General features: G+C 44.3%; 1 protein-coding gene across 1 annotated transcript in view; it reads left to right on the top strand.

Annotated features, from left to right (window-relative positions):
* Positions 1-17339, top strand: part of rev3l (REV3 like, DNA directed polymerase zeta catalytic subunit) — an 83585-nt gene that overhangs the window by 55230 nt on the left and 11016 nt on the right. The window contains exons 9-20 of the mRNA XM_006796232.3: positions 3805-3947; positions 4896-5024; positions 5594-5831; positions 6112-6254; positions 7736-11507; positions 11989-12890; positions 13053-13138; positions 13338-13463; positions 14220-14412; positions 14521-14632; positions 14794-14909; positions 16645-16763. Of these exons, the coding sequence (XP_006796295.2) occupies positions 3805-3947; positions 4896-5024; positions 5594-5831; positions 6112-6254; positions 7736-11507; positions 11989-12890; positions 13053-13138; positions 13338-13463; positions 14220-14412; positions 14521-14632; positions 14794-14909; positions 16645-16763 (6079 nt within the window). The remainder of the gene's footprint in view (positions 1-3804; positions 3948-4895; positions 5025-5593; positions 5832-6111; positions 6255-7735; positions 11508-11988; positions 12891-13052; positions 13139-13337; positions 13464-14219; positions 14413-14520; positions 14633-14793; positions 14910-16644; positions 16764-17339) is intronic.

Raw genomic sequence — 17339 nt, 5'->3', positions numbered from 1 at the left:
CCATCTGAGAGACCAAGTCCTTTTGGTTCCTGAGTTTATGGATGATTGACTGTAGCTGCCTGTTATAGCTAACTAATACTCATATATCCTATGTGATAGCCAGCAGGTAAATGGCCTGTATTTGTATAGCGCTTTTACTAGTCCCCCTAGGGACCCCAAAGCGCTTTACACACCCAGTCATCCACCCATTCACTCTCACATTCACACACTGGTGGAGGCAGCTACAGTTGTAGCCACTGCTGCCCTGGGGCAGACTGGCAGAAGCGAGGCTGCCATATCGCACCATCGTCCCTTCTGGCCAACACCAGTAGGCGGTAGGTGAAGTGTCTTGCCCAAGGACACAACGACCGAGACTGTCCGAGCCGGGGCTCGAACCGGCAACCTTCCGATTACAAGGCGAACTCCCAACTCTTGAGCCACGATAGCCCCATCTTTCACTGCAGTGCATAAGTGCCAAACTGAGTTGTTTTCACACATAACTGCAGCGCTAAACTTTTATAGACATTAGCCTTCAGAACTATAAGGGATAGCCCATGTGTCTCAATTGGTTAGATGGAGTACAAAGACCATGTAGTGTCGCATTGAGGTCATGTGAGAATAGGTCAGTGTAATGAAGGTCATCTTCATTACTTAACCGTATAAACATGAGTGATTTTAATATTTATATTACAGGAAAGGGCACTCATACAAAAGTTTGTTTTTATTGGTTATTTGGGCTAAAGGTTTTCCTTGTGGGCAGTCTTCCAGCTGGTACCGTTTAATGTCTGCCTAGGAAAAGAGATTTCAATTAGTATAGAATGTTTGGTTAAGCTGGTGGAAACCAGTATTTTAACACTTACCTTTTGGGTAAGATTGTCTTACCTTTGTTTTCTTTTGATGGTGTGCCAGCCACAAGAGTCCTCAGGCATCTCGAGTGCCCTTTTAAAGGTTCCTGGTGCTACCCATAGCTATATTAGTTTATTGTAGATTGTAGTCGGTAGGACAAGTGGGAAATATTTTATTTACTAATTGTAATTATGTTACTCAGGCTTCCTCACACAGTCCAAAGACATGCAGTTAGCACAGTTAGGTTAACTGGTAACTCTAAATTACCCATAGGCGTGAATGTGAGAGTAACTGTTGTCTGTGTCTGTGTGTTAGCCTTGCGACATACTGGCGACCTGTCCAGGGTATACCTTGCCTCTCGGCCTAAGACAGCTGGGATAGACTCCAGTCCCCCTGCAACCCTGAAAAAGGATAAGTGGAAGAGAATGGATGGATGGAACCCCAGATCACTGTATGACTTGAGGACCAATTAGCCGCAGTCTATAAAAGGCTGCTAGTTAACATCAGAGGTTGTTACAGGAACCATGTCCCAGTCCTGGCCTACACTCTTTTTTTTTTTTTTTTTTTTTTTTTTTTTTTTTTTTTTTTTTTTTTAAATTTTAATGTTGGTGAATAAACACCAACAGGTTTGTCTGCACTTCATCTCTGCCTCAATCCTCCTCTTTGAACCCAGCTCCTATAGGCCATCCTAACAGTCAGGTATTGGTATGGGGAATTTACTCCAAGTCAATTGGATATCTTATTTCTAGCCTCCTGTTTATGCTGGTGCCATATTGTTATCTAAACCCACTGAAGAATTTGGAGCATTTTCTGCTGTGTGCTACCTGACAGGAAGAGAACCTTTGGACAGTGCTCAGGTTTGATTACCCCACACGGCCTGGGGTTAATGCATAAAGATCTGGGGACATTAACTAACTGTCAATTAGATAAAGTGTTTAACAAAGCCATCTGTAGCAAATCTGTTTGTTCAAATTAGCATCAGCAGATGTAGTTCTACATTTTTAATTTTTCTGACTCCCGTGTATTAATCGCAGTGTCAGCCTCAGAGCCTCTGTGTCATTTGAACTTCACAACACAGCTCTTACTTGTGATGCCTCATCGGTGTATCTGTGGCTAGTTGTGACTCTTCATCACTCAGCATGGTATTATCTTAACAATTAGTGCAACTGCACACTTGTCTTGAGGCAGCAGATAGAAAATTACAGTCAAAGGTGCAAATCATATGTGCATCTACATATTACACCTAGAGGAGCTGCTCTGCCATGGAAACCCACACTGTGGAGCTCCCAGTGCAGTGTTTGTGCTAATGTTGATGGAAGAGGTTTGGAACTCTGCCGTTATTAAGTTGCAGAGCGATGGCGATTTGTAGTCCTTATTGCTTCAGGGCTTGGCATCCCCATTCTTTACTTATATGGTCTGCAACTGGAGTTGCTGTGGTTCCACTTTGCTATAATACCACTTCCAGCTGGTCATGGAGTAATAATGAGAGAAGATGTTTCAAAAACTATTACAGTATCACACCTGAATTCAGTCTTTAGAACGATCACAGATGTGGTGCAAGATTTTATACACTTGTAAGATGAAGAACACCTGAATCAGAGATTAAGCTCTGTGTTCTGGTAGTTTTAATGTAACAAGTAGTCTTAAGTTAAATCTTGTTAATGGCTCATCAAATGGCTCAGAGTCTGTATTTCAGTATATACTTACAAAGGCACATATCTGCTAACAAGACTTTCTAGTTATCGTTCCTTACTCTTTCTCATCATTCAAACTCTGAGAGGGCGTGGCTTGATGGCAAAATGTGTTCATCATTGCAGAAATCTCCTGACGCCTGCCAGGCTCCCTCCCTGGCTGCCTCTAAAGTCGTTAGCTGGCAGACTAATTAAGAACAACCAGACAGTGGCACGTGCACGCTGACTCTCGGGAGGCTCTTCATCATACGGCACCAGCAGAACGAGTCTCTGTCATGAAACCTCCCTCAATCTCAACCTAAACTCTGAGTCTGGAGTGGATTTCATTTTACAGCCATGTTGTCTAAAAACCATTCATCATTTATCAGCCTCCTGCCTGCCGCTGCTGCTCATTCATCATTTAAAGTGAGTTAGAGGGTGTCCACAAGGCTGTGATTCATAGTCTACTATTCTGTCTGATGTGTTTGCTGTTTATTTGTCTCTGTCTGGCCATCTTCCCACACGAGTGTTTGTGTTCTTCCCTGAGCCGTGACTGGGCTCAGTCATGGTGTTCTGCAGCTTCACCTGTCAGTCCCGTGCTTTTCTACATATTGCATCAGAAGGTTTAAAGAAGCTTGAACTTGTGCTACAGAAGTCGTCCGTGCAGTCACAGGAGCAACAGTTTAGTATCCTGAGGGCTTTTTACATGGTCAGACTCATGGCCAGGCTTCAGACTCTAGTCCACCATCTTCACCAGATCTGAAAGACCTCCTCCAGAGCAGTGCCTAAAATGGAATTCGTTTTTTTCTTTCTCAAAACCACTCCTGTAAAATCTGTTCCACGTGCGAGTGGCGGCCGCCCGCCTCGTCTTCGTTTCAATATTTCAGAGTCACTAAGTGGTGAGTTGCCAGGCGATGCAGCAGGGGCAGCACGATTAAGGGGGCGTGATAGGCAGCTTGTGGCTGAGGGCGATCCGGAGGGATACAAAGCCCAGTTGGCTGCCTGCCCGTTTTCCATTCATATTCCCTCTGCCAACACACAGACACACACCACTTAGCTGTACACATCCATATACTTCCTCACACAGTTGCCAGACAAGAGACACTCTGCACACTTGTGCAGTCCCACACACAGCTTTCACCCACCAAACCGAGCACTTTCTCTGATTAAGACCCGCTGTAAAGAGATGCTAATAAAACATGGCTGCTGCCCAAGGTGCTCAGCTTTCTAATTCAGCTAACAGCCATGCAGACAACACTGTTGAATGTTTTGGTAAAAAGTAAAACTTGATGTCTGTTTATCTCCTCAGGACACAAGATCTGTGTGCTTGTGATGGGGAGAACCAAGAAGATTTCCCCGGTGAACTAACACTCCATTTTGACCCCCTGACCCCAGACGGGCTGCCGTGTACCCCTGCTAACGCTGTGGAGGTGCACAGGGGTTCACAGCCAGGTGAGGACAGTTGCAGTAGATGTTTCACAGACCGGCAACAGCAGATTTTGGTTTGAGTTATATCATATAGAGTTATCACGATGGGATAGTTTGACCTGCTATGAAACCATTAAAGACCAAAGCTATGTTCTGATTTGGTTTTTTACACTTTTTATTTGGTGGCTCATCAGTAATTTGGTGGCATGAAGTGGGTTAAACCAGGCTGGTAGTCCCCAAAGGTTTTCACAGACCAATTGTTGTATCTTTGATAATGGAAGTTATTTCTTTCTTGGGTAGTTATCAAGGGTTACATAATTGAATAAACTGACTTTTTAGGAAGTTGAATAAGTTTTTGTGCACATAAAACAATGTACAGCGACATTTCTTTCTTACATTTGTTTTGTCTGGCTTTAAAGCCAATATCAGAAATGAAAGTTGTTATAAGCTTATTAAATCTGAGAACAAAACAGAAGAGAAATCCTCTTTTAATATCATCTTGTAAGTAGTCTGATTCACTATAGGAGATGAAGAAGATCTGATGTCGATACTGAAAAATTTGCAAAAAAGCTGGATTTTACTTACTAGCACCCTACACTTTCTTTTCCTTTATAGCATTTAAGCCCTAATTGGACTAGGTTTCCCTTGTGACATGCATTTGTTTCTTCTCTCATTCTGCCTGTGTGTTTGGCAGGAGAAGTACTTGTTTCATCACCCTGTCGCTCCTTCCCAAGTCAGGGAGTTGAAGGAGTGACGATGTGAGACTGACATTGGGCTGATGTGCAGGAAATCTCTGTGCTTATGTGTCCAAACGTTTCACTGGTACTCTAGAAACTGCCAGAGATGGGAGTCACCGAGCTAATGCTGAACTGTGCTGCTTTAATATGGTATCTCAGTGAAACTGCTGTTAGCAAAGTGTGACATCGAAGTATGGCTAACGGTAGTTTCCATCTTCTCTGCTGCTGCCCACAGACTATGTGAGGAACAGTGGGAAAGTCCCAGAGGAGGCTGTCGTTGATGAGGAGGCCATCCTGACTCTCCTGGAGAACAGTCAGTCTTTCCTCCCACTCTCCCAGACATCCAACCACTCGCCCCTGTTAGGTAACACAGCCTCTTTCATTCGTGCACGTTTTTAATTTTCTATGCTCGATTTTGTTTCCCTTGATTAAACTGTGATTTTTAGGTGATAATTTTAAGGCTGTCTTCCGCAAACAGCATTTCAAAGATGCTGATTCAGTGGTCGGGTCATGTGACTTTGACTCCAGAAGCTTCTGAAATGGATTTTTATGGCTGTTTTGGATTGTTGTCCTGTTGTAAAAGCCACTTTTCCCCCCTTTCCATCCATATTTTCTGATATTTAGTGGATTCTTTCCTCCATATACATCTGGTTCTTGTCCACTTGGCTGCCACTACACCCTGAAAAGAGAAAATATTGACCTTAATGCTTAACAGCTGTCCAAGTGTTGTTTTCTTTAGCAAACAGCATCTTTAGTTTCTTCTTTTTCTCTTCTTCATTTTAAATTATTCTAAGTTGGTGGCCAAAAACTTGTGAATAAAAGTTTGTAAGCAGAAGACATTTCTAGCTTTGATTAACTGGCTGATCTGGAGAGAAAGTTATTGCGTACAGCTGTCTGATATTGTCTGTGTGCTTTATTTTGTCCTCCATGCAGACAGCAGCCGGGACCAAGCCATCATTGACTTGCTGGCAGGCCTGGAGGACGATGGTTTCTGCAGGACACCCGCTAGGCAGAATTCCCAGTCCCGCTCACTCCCTGGTGTCACGAACTACAACTGCAACAGTGATGAAGAGGAAGCAGGCCCAGAACTGGACAAGGAAGAGGCAGAACTCAGTGTTATAATGTCACAGCGTTGGGACAGCGACCCTACTGAGAGTGCTTCCTCTCAGAGGCATGTTTATTTCTGCATGGTTTAAGGCAAAAGTATAACCATCAGTTTTAGAGTATGTTGTGCATCAAAATGTTTTCATTTTTTAGTAATAAGTACAAGTAATAAGTAACAAGTACAAGTGTAAGCTACACCTTTTTGTTTCTGGTTGTATCTTAAATAAATAGGTGAGCGATCGCTGTACACGATCTGTGAGTCATCCCCAGTGAGCTCTGCCTGGGCATATATTTTTTTTTAAATAATACGGTTCCTGTCGTTGGTGTGTGTGTGTGTGTGTGCACAGACCCTGCATGAAGGAGACAGAAAACTGCTTCAGTGATGCCCAGCAGGAGTCCTCTGACGAAGACATGGAGTGGAGTGGAAACAACTCTATGTTCGCTAACCTGTCCATCCCGCAGCTCGATGGCGCCGCAGACGAGAGCAGCGGTGAGTTGTCCTATGATGAGATGTACTGATACAGCATGAAGTGTCAGCTTGCTTTGATGCCCATCTGACACCCCCCACTGATTCACGCTCTGTCAAGTATGTCAGGAGACGGGATCTGATAGCTGCTACAGAAGAAAAAGTTGGGATGATTTTCAGTTTTGGCTCTATGACCTGACAGGCTACAATTTGATGCCAGACTCGGGGGTAAAAACTGACTCTCTGTGGTTAATTAACTGTTCAGTTTTTAGAGCGTGCATGTGTGTGTGGAAAGATAACTACAACTTCATAGACTGGTAATAGACTCTGTTTGCTTTTTAAAAAATATACCAGTGTCAAACATAATGAAATTGGACAGTTAGTCATAAAATCCATCATAACATTTCTGTATAGCTGTAACAAATTCCTCTTCAGTAATTTGCAACATAAAGTTTAAAAGTTAATAACACTAAAACTGCCTCTGTAGTTGCTGTTTGTGCTATTTCAACAAGTGTTTCCTGCTCCTACAGGAAAATAGAGCCAAATAGAGACACATTTGCAGGAAATGTTTAGTACAGCAGTGTGTGCAGACCTGCAAGCCCATTAAGAATAGAATAGAATAGAATAGAATAGCCCTTTATTGTCATTGTACATGAACAACAGAATTATGGGTACTTAATGCCAGCTGTGCAGGAATAAATAACAAACAGGAGAAATGTATACAGTCAAGAAGAATATCATATGCTTTATACTTATTATGAATTGTTTTTATATATTTAATAACTCATTATAGATATAAGATCTGTCTGCATATATTCACATAGAAGTATTATCAGTCCATAGCATGACCATATTTGAGCTGTAAATATATCACCCCACCTGCATTAGATGACTTAACTAACTCAACTGGGCCAAAAGCAGAACAACTACATTATCAGAAGAGCCAGAGCAGAGAATGAGGGACAAGCTTCCTGCTGATGCACTTGTTAGTGATGTTCTAGTTGCCCTGTGTCTTATGCAGAGCGATGGTCACTTTCGTATTGAGCTTAAATTATGAATTTTGGCATTCAACATGTTATAATGGCATAGAAATATTGTAGTAGTTTGACTTTTTAAAATTTAAATTAGTGCCGTCAGTGTTAATCGTGTTAAAATGACGTTAACACCATTAACGCGACAAATCTCCGTTAGCAGGTTAACACGTGTGCAGGGCTGCATGGTGCTAATGCACTGATGCCGTGCAGCCACTCGCACGGGGCGATCCATGTTAACTCGCTAACGGAGAATTGCCGTGTTAACGCGGTTATGGCGTTAATGTCATTTTAACGAGATTAACGCTGACAGCACTAATTTAAATATGTCAAATAGTGATTGATCTCACCCTGGGGTTTTGGGCTAAGATTCATGGGTGATTGCGCTGTCTGATCAGATGAATTTCAGGTCAATTTCTTGCAGCTGTGGATACTAACTGATATGCCTCTTCTTCTCACATGCTGTATCCATAGATTCCTCCTTAACAGATAGTGGCTCAATGACACAGTCTTCGCTTACGGCCACTGAAAAGATGTTGGGCAAAAGAAATCCCATCCCCGGGGAGATGGTCCACCTTGAGCCACCATCTACAGCTAAGATCCTTTTGGAGTGCAAGCATCCCGAGCACATACCAGTTCACGTGTTGGATACGGAGCAGCCGCTTGACAAGCACTTTCAGTTAAAAAGCAGTCAGGACAGCAGTAGTGAATGTTTGACAGGGTTCAAGGTGAATAAAGAAATCCCCTACATCCAGCCAGTCAAGCACCCTATTCCCTGCATATTAGCCAATCACCCTGAGGTGTCTCCCATCTGCATGGACAAAGAGGAACTACGACCTTTGTACACCTACGATAAGAAAGCTTCGATAGCTTTGGATAAGACGGATATTGAAAGTTTCCCATTTGGTAATGGAAAGGTTGCCAAGGACAGGAAGAAGTACAGCAGTATAAAGAATGTAGAAACAAACTGTCTGTCCATTCTTCAGAACCACAGGGCCTTTTCTCTCTGTTATTCTGAGCTGAGAAACTGCTCAGCTAAGACTGACCTGGAACTGAACACAAAAGACAATAAAAGCCCCCTTCTGAGGAGCATCGCATCAGCCCCATCGACCTTGAAGGAGGATGAGTTTCTTGATCCTCATGAGGACGAAATTGGTAAAGACGGCGAGGAAGGAGATGTCGGTGAGCTGAAAATCAGGTACGAGGACTATCAGGAAAATAAGACTGAGAGGACTATTGTTGCCCAGCAGGAGGCACACTACAAGTTTTTCCCCAGTGTCATTCTCTCCAACTGCCTCAGCAGAAAGAAACCTGGGAACAAGAAAATGGCTGACACCTGCAGTAAAGTAGAACAGGCCCAACCTCGCAGGTCTAAGCTAAAGATGAACAAAAAAAGGCTAGGTATGACAGGACCTAGGAACAAATTAAAGATGGTCCAAAGCTCTACATCTGATAGCCAGATTAGCACCGGCATCACCTCAGTAACACCTGCTAGTCCTGTGACTACGGACACTGAAATGCTGGTTTCTGAGGATCATCAGGATTTACAAGAGACAGAGTTGATCAAAGAGGAAACGATTGTGAAAAATGAGTCTGAAAGTGAGGAGCGGTCCATAGGTGAACAGGCAGAACCACAGCCAGAGCCCCTTGTCTCTAGCTCTGCTACCAATTTCTGTTTTTCTGAGGAAACTAAAGACTCTACTGAGGATGTGGTAAGCCCACTGCAAGATTTGTCTGCCAAAGTCACCTGTACTAAACCGTCAGCACTGCCAGGTAGTAAATACACCCTGAGGACCAAACGGAAGATGAAATATGATTCAGAGGATGGGGAACACTCAGGTGCTACTCGTTCTAGAAACCTAGCTTCTGTCAAAGAACGACTTAAGGACAATGATGTCTCAGGTGGGCAAGAAGTAAAGTATCAGAGAAGACGCAAGAAGGAACCTCCTATTATTATAAAGTACATTATTATTAACAGGTTCAAGGGAGAGAAAAACATGCTGGTGAAGATGTCCAAAGTGAATGCAGCTGAGCAGTTGGTGGTGTTGACGCCAGACAAGCTAGAGCACTATAAAAAACTGGCTCCTCTCAAGGATTTCTGGCCCAAGGTACCAGAATCCACTGCTGTTAAGTTTCCCGTCACTGAACCAAAAGCCAAAAAACATCCCAAAAGAAAGGCAAAGGTTAACTCCACAAATAAAAAGACTATCAACAACTCCTCCAAACCTCTGATCAGACAGGGTGAAAGGGTTCAGAGGCCAAAAGGCCGCAAAAAAGCCCCAATCCTGCCATCTCTGCCACCCCCTAGACCATGTTACTGTGAGTTGGCACATGACTATGATGTTGACTATTCAGATGTCATGGTAGAGTTGGGCTACCTCTCAGATAGATCCCAAAGCCCGAGAGACTCAACGCCTCCACGCTGTTGGTCCCCAAGTGACCCCCTCATGAATACCAGGAGTTCAAAAGAGCTGATAAATCCACACATTGACCCATGTCTAAGTTCTGCTTTCCAAAAGCCACATAGATCGTCTACAGCCAAAGGAGCATGTAGTAAGTGTCAAACTGCCAAACCCAAGAGACTGTTAGATGCTAAAAGGAAAACAAGTAAGTCTGCAGAAAAGCCTAAAACTGAGAAGGCAAAACAAGGTAATCCTGCTATTTCGAGGCAGAGGATCAAAGCTGGAGGTGCTGTCAACAGTTCTACAAGCTCTACAAGACCTAGAAGGTCTCGTAAAAAGAAAACAGAGGAACCCAAAAGCCATGACTTATGTAAAGAGAGCTCCCAACTCCTTTTCCCAGAGGATGAGTTGCCTCCTTCTGAGAGTTCTTCACAAGAGGTTCCTCCATTTCAACAGCAGGTGGGCAAAGACAGCCAGAGCACATCCCAGACTCCATCTACACCAGAAAGGAACTCAGTAACCAAGTTTATCGAGCCAAAGGTTGAAGACTGTGAGACTTCCATCATGGAGGTCAACCAAAGCATTTCGGCACCTGCTCAGACGAAGCAGCAAGCTTGCCAGACCACCGTGGTAAAGGCAGAGGATTCACAGGATTATTGCACAGACTTTCTGCCTCCAGTACAGGAACACAATAAAGATGCCCAGCTAAAAGAAGGTCTCCCACACTCAGGCCCCAAGAACGGGGCGATCCCCCCTCTCTCTGAGACCCCATCCGGCTTGGCTGTCCTCAAGAAGCTTCTTCAGACGAGGCAGCAGGGACAGCCCCTTCCCATACAAGTGGTTGGTACAGCAAGCCACTCGACAGCCATAGCCCAGGCGGCAGCACTTTTAATTCCCACCACTAAATCCACTAAATCCAGAAGAGCCCCCACCGTCACTTCTCGGAAACCCAGGGCCCCAAAATCTACCACAGCAAAAGAAAAAGGGCCGAGAAACAGGAAAGGCAAGACGAGCAGTACTCAGCCAAATCTGTCAGTAAAGCAGGAGGGAAGCATGTCAGATGAATGTCCCCTCTTCCTGTCAGACCCGGGACTGGACAGCTGCAATTTCATAGAGGACAGCTTGTCACCAGAGCTCCCGCACAACTACACATTTGATATAAATGCTATCGATCAAACAGAGTTCTCCAGTCCGTACAGTGGCAGTCAGTTTGTGGTGACTGATAAAAATTTACCGGTCAAATTCCTGAGTGACATCAGCCAGGATTCTGTATCTGCTCAGGCGCCGGACTCCGAAAAGAAACTTGACAGGCTGCTCTGTTCTGGGGAGGATCTTCAAAGGGGCTCTGACTGCAACAGAGCAAGGCCGGACAGCCCCGACCTTTTAGATGGGCACACGAACCGCGAGCCTACGTCAAGCCTCGCGTCCCTCAAGAGCAGAGAGTGGGACTTCTCTTTAGGTAAAGCCCACACGCTCAGCCCCTTCCAAGACTTTCACTGTGAGAGGAAAGAGCTGCTCTTTTCAGTTTTCGACTCACTGCCTTTAAGCTCCGCTTCATTCGTCGACCACGAGGGCTCACCAACAGGTGAGCTGCCGGAGGGCATCGACGGACTAACATCCACCACCCCCAGCAGCTCTCCACGCTCCATCAGCTCACTATCACAGGTGAGGGCAAGCCAGCTGCAGCGGGGGTCAGCGGCCGGAGGAGCCCACATTCTCAAGCCCCTCATGTCCCCTCCCAGCCGAGAGGAGATCCTCAGCACTCTTCTGGACCTGGAGATGTCAGAGGCCACCTTCCTGGAGCCTTTCTGCAGTGACCCCTCTGATGCCCCAGGGAAGCCAATGTAAGAGTAACAGCAACAGTAACCATCATCTAGCATGCATTATTTACTAAATATAACAAAATAAACGTATTAGTAAAGTTTTCACATAAGAGCCAGAATCTAACTGATTGTGATGGTTGGTAAGGTTTTATATTTGTTTGTGGGATTTTTTAGCTTCCCTCACAGGCTTTTTAATTGGGTTGTAAAACATCTTAATCGACAAAGTACTGCAATAAATAAAAAGAAGGTTGTCAGATAAGAGAATAGAAGAGTTTTAGCATTTGTTTTAGACTACAGCAAACTCAAATGGAATCCTTTATCATTAAATGTCTGAAATTTCCATATGTTCAAAAAGAAATCCACTGATCTGGCTCTGTTTTATACTATCTACAGAGCTTCTCTTGATAGACATTAATTGTCAATTGTCTGTGGAGCTGTGATGATTTATTGTAATTTAAATGGAAATGGGTGTACTGATCCTTTCCTCGTCTCTTTTCTCCAGGGAGGTCGGTGGCCGTAAGCTAACAGTCGGCACTCGGCTAGCTCGGGAACTTGCAGAGTTTAGTGGAGACCTATCTCTGGAAGGCCTCCATTTCTGGAAGACGGCCTTCTCAGCCATGACGCACCCCGCCACCACCGTTATCTCATCTTGTCAAAGAGCAGAGGCTTCAGAGACAAATAAACAACAGGCAGAGGGTGACCTATCCTCATCCAGCGATAAGAAGGTGGTGCTTTTGCCCTGCAAAAACCCACCAAGCCGCAAGCGTGTGCAGGTGTGGCTAAAAGCTAGAAAGCAGTATGAGAGTCTACAAAAAGGCAGGAGAGAGTGTGAGGTGCTGAAGACAGAAAGGGCTGGTCTGGAGGTGGAGGAAGATGGGAGCTCAGAGAGAAGCAAACTGCCAGCTGCTGACAGAAGCTTGAAGGTTGAGCTCTGTGGTAACCTTTCCTGTACCAGAACTCAAAGGAGAAAGAAACAGAGCCTGTCTTTAATCCTGTCTCCGCTGGAGAATACAAGATTGAGGTGTAAATCCACAGAAGCAAGTCCAGTTTCAGATGTCTGTCTTGAACAGGAGGACAAAAATAAAGAGGATGATGTTGATAAAACCACCTGTCCAGAGTCCCCAGAGCTGCCTACATGGCAGCAGTCCCATCAGCCAAGCCCCTCTGGCCAAGGACAGCTCAGTGAGAACAAGCCAGGTGAAGACTCTCCAGAACCGCTATCACCTATGCGCTGTAATTCCCCAGAGCTGCTAAGAGGGAACCACAGTCCCTCACCTCTCGCTGTCAGTGACAGGGATGAGAGGAGAACCAGTCCCCAGCTCATTCACAGCACCCCTTTCTTAAGGAGGCGATGGAGAAGCAAAGAAGATCTGGATCCAGTGTGCAGCACACCCATATCTCAGGGTAAGGAATGTGCATCTGTCTCCTCTGATGTTGTGACACCATCAACTGTTAGGAAGAATTGCGGAAAATCCTAACTTGGGAAAATTAAAATGAAAATTCATCATCATCTATTATTAATATTCACTGTTATTCACTCCTCCTCTGGTCTAATTCCTGCTGCAGAGGATCCTGTTTCTCAGAGACTTCAGCAGAGGAGGCGGAGCCAGGCAGACCCCCTGAGAAGAGTGTTACTGACCACGCAGATGAAGGTCAAAAACTGATTGTGATTTTTCTTTTTAGACTTTTAAAACAAAAACTACAAGCCGCACGGGTCAGAAAATCAACTATTTAGTATCACTCCAGTACAGTGCGTGTAGCAGTCCTGTCTCTCAGGTCGCTGATCGTTTGATGTGCCTGTGATTTCCTCCTGATTCCAACTTTTCTTGTCATGTTTTTTATCCTCCACAGAATCAGTTTGCTGCTTTGAATGTGCCAAAGAAAGATAACTCTCAGATCGAAGGGCCAAGTATAGCCAACTCCTACGGCTTTAAAGTCAGCATGCAGAACCTACAGGATGCCAAAGCTCTGCATGAGGTAAGTCTAGGGCAACTAACCTGTAGCTCTTTTCCAAGTCAATGAATAAATGGCTTTGTTTTGGTTAGATGTTGGTTTTGCTTTGTTTTGTTTTTAAGAGAAAGGGACCACCTGATTGGGAAGAAGGATTTATTTCCCCAAGTATCATCACAGCATCCTGCTTTCGACTTTGACTGTCCTATTGTCAAATCGATATGCTTTACACAAAACAACAAAATAAAACAAAGACACATCCAGCTTTGAATGTAGGCCTGAGTACAGGCGTTTTGAATGTATGCACAGATTTGATTAAGTTCAGGCCTTTTCCAAAAATCCGGACCATGGTAACTGAGATCACTGCCAGCACACGTAGATCTCATTAAATTCAAAGAGAGAGGTTTCAGGCCTCTTTAATATCTCTTGAATACTGTAATTTCTGTTAGAGTGGATGGTTTATTTATTTATTTTAATGATTGAGCTCCTAAAGTCTATTATGATTTAGACTTTGCTCTTATCTTCAGGCTTGGAATGAAAGCAAGCACCAATTAGTGGTTCACTCAAATAGTAAGCAGTCACTATTATGAGATGAAGTTTGCATGGGCCACAGTAGCCTGCCAACATCTCTGCAACTGAAAATACAATCAGAAGTGTACGAGAATTAGTACGAAATAAAAGACTGTGGTTTAACAGGCAGAGGGTGACAGGATGTGCTGCTTCTAAAGAGGAGCTTTTGGTCTATTAAACCTCAAATGTATTTGTTTCCTCCTCCATCTTCAGGTCCAGCACCTGACACTGATGACCATGGAGCTTCATGCAAGAACCCGCCGTGACCTCGAACCTGACCCCGAGTTTGACCCCATATGTGCCTTATTCTACTGCTTCAGTTCAGATACCCCCCTGCCTGATGTAGACAACACCCAGCTCACAGGGGCCATCGTGGTAGATAAAGACCATCCAGGTTCCGGCCAAGGTGAAGCACGCAAGCGGTGTTTTCCTCCGAGAACATAAGGTTCGATCACTAGTTTTAAAGCCACTAGATAATTGGCTGATTTTTTTCTGTTTCTAATCGCTCCCGCAGGATCCAGAGGAAGAGCGCCGTTGCTGGTCAGATCAGGTGTTTCTGGGCTGCAAGTGACATATGCTGCTGATGAGAAGATGCTGTTTGACGTGTTGGTCACCATCATGAGGAGGTGTGTGCAACTGTTTTATGAAAGGGAACCAAGGGCAGAGTTGCTGCAACTGTAGTGCAATGAATTTGGCTTCATTGTAGATTTTACACCTCCTACAGGGGTGGGGGTGGGATTTGTTTTGAGAAATGACCTCCGTCTGCTAACACGGTCTGTTCTGTCAGATTTGACCCGGACATCTTGGTGGGCTACGAGGTGCAGTTGCATTCTTGGGGCTACCTCCTTCAGCGGTCCTCAGCACTTGGAGTGGATCTGTGCCAGCAGCTGTCACGAGTGCCAGGTACAGCCAGGAGCCACTGAAAGTAGTCCCTGCTGTGGTACCCAGTACGGTAGTTCAGGGGATGCACAAGTAGAAGTAAAGATTTGGGGGTTTTGAGAGGAAGCTACTTTTAGCCGCTCCCTTGCCCAAAAACCACAGCAGGTAGCTCTGCATGTTTGATTTAGACACAAACAGTGACGACTTAACGTCTACACCCTCAGGCACACTGAAGAAGTGAGTCTGACAGTAGGTGAATAAAATCAAAAACCATACCTGATTGTAATTTAAGATTGTCTTCTCATGCAGCTCTGATCCATACTTTTGGCCAAAGATGTTTCTTTCTTCAATTTGATTACTTTTTTTTTAAAGAAGTGGATGAAGTCATAGGGAGCTAGATCAGATAATTCAGTACAGGTGGTTAGCCAGGGTTGCACAGTAGTGCACAGTTATGGTCACTTCTGCTGAAAGGTCTGCCCCCTCCATGTGGGCAGACAAATGTGCACCACCTATGAAGAGAGTAAGCAAAGACACTTCTGAGGCTTTTGACTCCAGTGAGAGGCGGTGTCCATGGGACACGACGGTGAGAGTCACTTGCCTCAAAAACTGTCAGTTTAGCGTTCATGATTCAATAATAAAGGGAGAGATCCATCTGCTGACCAAAAAGAACATAAACGCTAGTCTCATTTTGCAAAAAAACATCTCAATGATTCCAAAATTCTCTGCAAAATATTCTGTGGATTGAAGGAAGAAGAGTTGAACTTATTGAGTCCTGTTACATCTGGAGTGGCTGTTACGAGAACATCATGTCATCAGTTAAACACGGTGGTGGTAGTGTGATGGTCTTGAGCTGCTTTGCTGAGACTTCCTGTAATCGATGGAACCTTGAGCTCTGCTCTCAACAGAATACCCTAAAGGAGAATGTCCAACCATCAGTTCATTGCACGAAGCTCAAGTGATGTTACATATGAGGAGAATGATCTGAAATGCCTTTGAAGAAAAACGTGAAGTGAAAGTTTTGGCATGGCATAGTCACAGTTCAGATTTCTATTCAAATTCAGATGCTTTGCCGTGGCTTTAAACAGGCCATTCATTTTCCAAAACCCTCAAATGAGGCTGAATTAAAAGTTGCTTTTTGGCATGGGGGCAGGTAGGCTTCGAGAACATTTTCCATTAATGCATGACACTATCATTTAAAAACTGCATTTTGGATTTAGTCGGGTTGTCTTTGTCAGATTTTAATGTTAGACAGTCCGGAACGTGACAAATATGGAAAAAACTAAAGTGACAAAGGGGGCGAATACATCTTCCCATCTTCCTGTCTCACTAGGTGTGAAATTCCCTCTTAAAATGTGCTTGTGACTCATCAGGGTCGATCCACAATTAGAAGCTGGCACTAAATGTGGAGCCACATATTAAACACGCGCAGTACTTTACTGTGCATGCCTGTTATTGGATCTGACAGTGTGAGTTTGGCTAATAAAAGCCAGGACATGGTGTGTGTGCTGGATCTGGTGCATAATGTAGGTACACATTGTAGATAATATAAGCGCAAACGTGTAGCCCCACGGTGGTGTGCCTGTGACTGTGAGTCTTGATACAGCATGTATGTGTATGTGTTTGCCTGTATAAGTGTGTGAATGTGTGATTCCCTTTGAGTGTGAGTGTGTGTGTGTGTGTACTCGAGCTGAAGGGAGAGCCTCTGGCGGCTTCCTTCCTCTGTAATCGGCTGCCTGTCTGGCTCTGTGCGTGTCCTCAGGTGACTCCAAAGAGAACCGCTTTGCTGCAGAGAGGGATGAGTACGGAGCCGACACCATGACAGAGATCAACATCATCGGCCGCATCACCCTTAACCTGTGGAGGGTGATGAAAACTGAGGCAGGTGTCCTGGCATGACCTCCTCACAGCTTTGTAGCTCGTGACCTACTTTCTGTCTTTCCGCTTGTTTTTCCAGCACGGCTCTCCCCACTTTACTTTTTCTGCTGCTGCTTTTTCTGTGACTCTTATTTTTTTCATAGTTTCATATAAAGTGAAGCTCTCGTATTAACAAATAAAAAATGTTATCATCAAGTAGTTATTATTGTCTTTACATTCCCTCAACCTCTGTGACTCCAGTTTTCTCTGTCCTGTTGTTTGATTCTGTTTCCTGTGAGCTGCTGCTGTCTGAACTGTTTCAGTTGTTTTGCAGCTTTATGCTGTGTGCTCTGCTGCTTTTTGATTAAAACTACTACTACTACTACTACTTTTTTTTCTCTCACCAAGAATACACGGGGATTCCCTCAGTCAGCTAGGATTGGTTTACAACGCCCACTGTAGTGTGAGATCAGCAGCAGTCAGCTTTCAGTTAGGACTAACTAGTAAAAGAATGGGTACAATTAGCCCAGTCACCCCTTCTCTATATATATATATATATATATGTATATGTCTATATATATATATGTATATGTCTATATA

This window comes from Neolamprologus brichardi, chromosome 15 (genome assembly GCF_056152115.1).
Source record: "Neolamprologus brichardi isolate AB-2024 chromosome 15, ASM5615211v1, whole genome shotgun sequence".
NCBI lineage: Eukaryota > Metazoa > Chordata > Actinopteri > Cichliformes > Cichlidae > Neolamprologus > Neolamprologus brichardi.
Note: the sequence above shows the minus strand (reverse complement) of the source record. Positions and strands in the feature narration are given on the sequence as shown.